Source organism: Teleopsis dalmanni, unplaced genomic scaffold (assembly GCF_002237135.1).
Source record: "Teleopsis dalmanni isolate 2A unplaced genomic scaffold, ASM223713v2 unscaffolded_contig_1112, whole genome shotgun sequence".
In the NCBI taxonomy this organism is placed as follows: domain Eukaryota; kingdom Metazoa; phylum Arthropoda; class Insecta; order Diptera; family Diopsidae; genus Teleopsis; species Teleopsis dalmanni.
Window position 1 is genome coordinate 3,745 of NW_024032494.1, and position 6,455 is coordinate 10,199.

General features: G+C 30.1%; 1 protein-coding gene across 1 annotated transcript; it reads left to right on the forward strand.

Moving 5' to 3' along the window:
- The first annotated feature begins 3,462 nt into the window (after positions 1 to 3,462).
- Positions 3,463 to 5,966, forward strand: LOC119663921 (probable ATP-dependent RNA helicase DHX35). Its single transcript, XM_038073511.1, has 2 exons — positions 3,463 to 5,689; positions 5,798 to 5,966. The coding sequence occupies exon 1, from the start codon at positions 3,586 to 3,588 to the stop codon at positions 5,641 to 5,643; it is 2,058 nt and encodes a 685-aa protein (XP_037929439.1). The 5' UTR covers positions 3,463 to 3,585; the 3' UTR covers positions 5,644 to 5,689; positions 5,798 to 5,966.
- Positions 5,967 to 6,455: the final 489 nt, after the last annotated feature.

A 6,455-nucleotide genomic window follows, 5' to 3' on the forward strand; every position in this document is an offset into this window, starting at 1 on the left:
ACAATATATGCCAATGGCAGCATGAGGTTGAGTCCGATAGATGATATACTTTTTGGTGCCCTGATTGAAATTAAATATATATTTAATTTTATATATTTATTTATATATTTAATTATATATATATATATATTATGTTTGTAAATATTGGTATCCACCTAATTTGTTTTTATGCCGGGCCTTAGGTAGTTTTTTGTATTATATTATTTTAAATAATTTAAAAAAGTTTTTGTTGAATTAAAAAAGTATCAACAACACTGAAGATAGACCGAAATTAACAAATAAGATTAATGTTTTTATTTGCAAATTTTTTATATTATTTAAATTTAATGTGAAACAAATGACCTAAACTCCTGCAAAAAACATAAATATATAGTATATATTTGTATATAATATATAGTACATATATATTTGTATAAAATATATAGTATATATTTGTATAAAATATAGTATATATTTGTCAAAAATATATAGCATATATTTGTAAAAAATGTATAGTATATATTTGTAAAAAATATATAGCATATATTTGTAAAAAATGTAAAGTATATATTTGTAATAAATGTATAGTATATATTTGTAAAAAATTTATATTATATATTTGTCAAAAATATATAGTTCATATTTGTCAAAAATATATAGTATATATTTGTAAAATGTATAGCATATATTTGTATAAAATATATAGTATATATTTGTATAAAATATATAATATATATTTGTAAAAAATGTATAATATATATTTGTAAAGAATGTATGGTAATATATTTTATATGTTTGTATAATATATACAGTAATATATAGTATATATTAGCAAACATAAATAGTAATGTATAGTATATATTTGTATAAAATATATGGCATATATTTGAGTGCATTGTCACTCGATTGAAAATAAAATTTTTAGTTTGAAAATATGTAGAAATTAAATAAAATATATATTTTATATAAATGTATATAATATATTTAAAGTATTTATTTAATTATATATTTATGTATAATTATAATTTTATATTCAATCGAGTGACAGTACATCCAAATAATCGTCATAAGTGGTCTTCGAAAACATCTATGGGTTTAATTGTTCATATACAATTTTTAGACTACAAATGTCAGGATTTAAACCCTTTCAAATTTGAATCGTGATGTATTTTTCTATGCGAAGTACAATTCAATACGACATAAAAATTAGAACGTAGCCTAGAAGATATGAATAAATAAAATAATACAGATGATAAACGTAAGAGAGTGCTTATCGGAATTTGCACTTTCCTACAAGCAAGGGGCAAAAAAATTTAAGCTTAAACTTCAAATATATCATTATCTCTCTAACTCGGTTATTGCTTGAAATGAAGAATAAAGCCGCAAATAAAATGGGATCCAATCAAAAGCTTGATTTTCTAATTACAGAATGATTATTTGATGAAATGAGAATTAAAAATACGCAGGACACTATAGCATACTTAAAAATGTTTAATATATTTCACAGAAGGTCTACTATCAGATAAGTCAAGCAAATCTGATAAAACTATTTTTGTCAGACATAACGTTTATATTTAAAGCTCCAAAATATAAAACTAGGTTTAGTTTTGAATTTATTTAGAAATAAGCTTACTTAAGATGTCGTACAGACTACTAAAATTTCCAAGTGCATTTCAAGCAAAAATTGCTGCTGATATATTTTAAGGAAGATATATAGTAGAAACTAATATATGATTATTTATTGAAGGTCAAGTATTAATTATATTTATATTCTTAATATATCAACCATACTATATCCATATCCAGGATATAGTGACTGTTACTGAGCAATTGCCATGTACTATGTAAATTATTTCTTTAAGTATTCATATACCAATCAGTACGGTTCTTTTCCCAAGAAACCAGTAATTAGTTGTTGCAATGAGACCACAAATAGAGTTACTTTTGGAAACTAATTAACTTGGGTACGAGGGAAAACGGTATTACTATATCCTTTGTAATTGGTCATTGTCTAATAGAAAGTTACACACAAAGATCAAGCTGCCATCTATTGTAAATATGTTCCGGAGCAGTGATACAATTCTTGAAAGTTCATTTTAGACGATCTCGAATTAAAAACTGCTATCGAAAGCCTTATAAAATTCTCAAACAAAATCAATTGATTAAAGTGCTGTAGGTAGTTATTGACTAAGAAATACACGCATCGTAGAAACCAAATCAATCGTTAGAAAGCAAGAAATCATTTTATAAAATCGTTGCCAGATTAAGAAGCCAGACCCATACACGATGTATGTGGGATCTGCAATGTCCCTAAATATTGATTAAGTTTATATACCATACACTAGATGATGTCAAATTTAAAATGTATTTAATTGTACTAGCTACTAATGAAACTGAATATAAAATTTGAAATTTTAGGTCTGTTCCACAAGCTACCCGTAGTAAAACTCAAGTAAAACACAATTAAAGTACAAACTGAGAGCGTAACACAAATAAACTGTCAAATTACGCTCTTTACACAGAATTCCATGGAATATCTTTGTGTAAAGTCAGGTGAAAACATCAGTGCCGCGCAAATAAACAATACAAAAATTTAAATTCAAACCAAAACAGCTGATTCGCACATCAACACAAATTTTACTTGAAATAAAATGTGCGAGTAAAGTTTGTGTAGCATTTTCAAATTTCGTCAGCGATGTTATGCTCTCTCAGATAGTTAGGTTAGGCGAAATGGTGGAACGCACTTGTGTATACACTGTGTTGCTCAAAGTTACCCGTGGAACAGACCTATTTATAAATTTTAAATTCTAAAACTAAAGTTCACTATTCTTTTTGATTTATATATGCAGATAATGCTTATTTGGAGATGTTAACAGTCTATGTTAATATAAATACATGCGTACGTGCGTTTGCTAATACTTCAAACTTTGTTAACTTGTTCCTTCCTAGTATTGTTCTTCAATAGTACATATTGCAGTAGTCCCACGTTTGGGAATGTAATCACTCTCTTTTCTTTTCTTTATTCTTGTACTAGATTTTTATGTACATCTGATCAAAATCACTTCTTATGAACTTCTTTCTTCTTTTTATTTTTGTATAAGATTTTTATGCACAGTGTATCTCTTCATAATCACTTCTTATGAAATCCTGTCTTATCTATTATTTTGACCTTATTGACATCTGCTACATGTTTTGTTTTCAGGATGTATTGGTTTAATTTTGTTGCCTCTCTACCTGTTTTTTTGTTATGTGTTCCTTCGTGCGTTACCTGTTGTCAGGAACAGTCTCTACGCTTGACCTGATATACACATGGATTTGTTGTTTATGTTTTGTTATTTATGTTCTTGTTGTAAATATTATATATAACAAACATAAATATAAAATAATATAAATTATTGTTGATTATTTAGTTGAATTGAAAAGATATTATAAAGCGTTTTTAAAATTAATCGTATCATTGTGTATTATTAGTTTGTGTAGTAAACATAAAAATAAAATAAAGCGGCAACTCTGTAAGAATACTACTTGACAGCTGATTGAAGAACGGCACTTTATGTTGTTTAGTTTTTTTTGAACTTAAATAAATAATTAAGCGTTTTTGGAAAAATGATTTCGCTACAAACGCAACCGAAGTTCTTGAGGCCTGCAGAGCAAGATGACATACCACTCAAAGGAGAAGATGACCCGGCAACTACAACATTTATCTTCAATGCGCATCGTTCGCTGGGCATAGCTGAGCAGCGGGAAAAACTACCAATACGGAACTATCGCAACCACATATTATACTGTCTGGAAAACCACCAAATTGTCATTTTAGTTGGCGAGACTGGCAGTGGTAAGAGCACACAAGTACCACAATATCTATGTGAGTGGGGCTGGCATGTGAAAGGCTTAATTGGTGTGACAGAACCAAGGCGCATATCCGCAATCACCTTAGCAGACAGAGTTGCGTTGGAGCGTGGTGAATTGGTTGGGAACACTGTTGGCTATGTTGTTAGATTTATGGAGCGAATTTCAAACAACACAAAAATAAAATATATGACAGAAGGTATACTGCTACGAGAATTACTAGCAGACCCACTATTAATGCAATACAGCGTTATTATTGTTGATGAAGCGCACGAAAGGAACTTGCTGACTGACACCGTACTGGGATTGCTTAAGAAAATTGCACGTAAACGAGAGTCTTTAAAAATTATTATATCTTCTGCTACTATTGATGCGGAATTTTTTCGCGAATTCTTCGATATCAAGCGCAAGAAGTCAAGCAAGCCATCCAGCATTGTGTTGACGGTTGAAGGTAGAATGCATCCAGTTAAAATACATTATATAAATAAGCCTTGTCCAGATTATGTACGTGATACAGTGGAAACTGTTTGGAAAATACATAAGAAGGAAGCAGCTGGTGATATTCTGGCATTTTTAACGGGACAGGAAGAAGTATTGGAAGCTTTAGATTTGTTGAATGAATATAAAAATAGCGATAATTCGGAAGATATACAAATTTTACCTATGTATGGTGGTTTGCCTAGCAGAGACCAGCTCAAAGTGTTCTTTACATTAGCAAAAGGAGTGCGTAAAGTAGTTCTTGCAACTAATATTGCAGAGACGTCTATAACTATACCCGGCATTGTGTACGTCATTGATTGTGGATTTGTGAAAGTGAAATGGTACAATCCAGAAAGCAGTTCTGACAGTCTTGTTGTAGTGCCGGTGAGTAAGGCGACTGCAGTGCAGCGTGCTGGGCGAGCAGGGCGTGTACGTGCGGGAAAAGTGTATCGACTTATCACAGAAGCAGACTTTGAAAAGCTTCCTGAACGTTTACCATCAGAGATGTGCCGCTCAGAGCTTAGCGCAAGTTTACTGCATCTAAAAGCATTGGGTATTAGTAATGTGTTACGTTTCGATTTTCCATCAGCTCCACCAGCTAAAAATCTGCTCTCATCGTTGGAGACGTTGTATGCATTGGGTGCTATTAATGAGCAAGGAAACCTAACTAAACCAGTTGGTTATTTTTTAGCTGAGTTGCCGTTTGGACCGATGCTTGGAAAAATGTTATATATATCAGGACAATTGGGCTGCTCCGAAGAAATATTGACAATCATCGCTATGTTGCAAGTGGAATCTGTTTTTTCGAAACCCGTAACTGCGCAAGCACAAATGAAAGGAAGAGTTGCGAATCGTAATTTCGAGGTTGCTGAGGGCGATCTTATAACTTTGCTTAATGTTTACACCGCGTTTGTGGAAAATGGACGCACCAAAGAATTCTGTGGTCAATATTATTTAGTTTATCGGAATTTAAAGCGCGCCTACGAATTGCGTGAACAACTTGTTAGCTTAGCAAATAAAAAGTTCGGCGTAGCATTATTTTCCTGTGATGGGAATGTCGAGATGCTTTGCAAATGTATAACAGCTGGATTCTTTATGAATGCAGCCTACTTGCATCATTCCGGTGTTTATAGAAAAATAACCAGCGATACGGAATTATTTATTCATCCCAACTCAACGCTCTATACTATACAACAGCCTCAGTTTATAGTCTACAGCGAATTACTGCAAACAACAAAACTCTTTATGATGAACGTAACAGTTATCAAAGAAGAATGGTTAACGGAAGTAGCACCGCATTTCTATTGTAAAAAAACTTTACGGAAATATAAATGACCTGAAAGGCTTTCTGAATAGTACAAAAGGCTGGCGCCATAAAAATGTAAGAAGATAATGTAAAATTGTTTTTTGTTTTACAATCAAATATGATGAAGAAACTATTTTTTTAAAATATAAAAGTTTGGACAGTAATAATATTATTATATTACAGGATCCAAGTTCTAAGCCTGGCACTTGCAATCCATAAAATTGTGAATATTGCAATCCATAAAGTTATTTCCAAGGGACACTGATGATGGAGGTTAGGTAATACACGAAAAACCTGTATGGTCAGCTGAAATATCAAATTAATTAATTACAAAAAAATATTTTTTCTTCGATTCATTACTGTCTGAATATTGTAAAATTATTAAATATTTAATAATGTATATAATGTAAAATTAGTATATAAAATAAGTATGTAATTCTATATGTATATATAATATTAAGCATTTTCACATCATATATTCTATATACAAAGCTGTATAAATTAAGAGAGCATTGTTTTTCGACTCATGCATAAGATGATAAGACATGTACGTCATCGTTTGTGTCATTTTCTTTACAAATATTTTTTAATTTAGAATTAAGCATCTAATTTAGCCAAATATAGTTAAATAAATTAAACTAAGAATGTACAATGTATTTTTTTTAGAGTTAAGTTTTAATTTTTTAAATTGCTCTCAGAAGTACAAAAAACTTACCATTTTAAATAAAACTTATTGTTAGTTCAATGATAAAATGATTTTAATTTTCATTAACAATATATTATATATTTCATTAATTAATAAATAATAAAAAGTTTTTATTATAATTCACTACAGTGTATT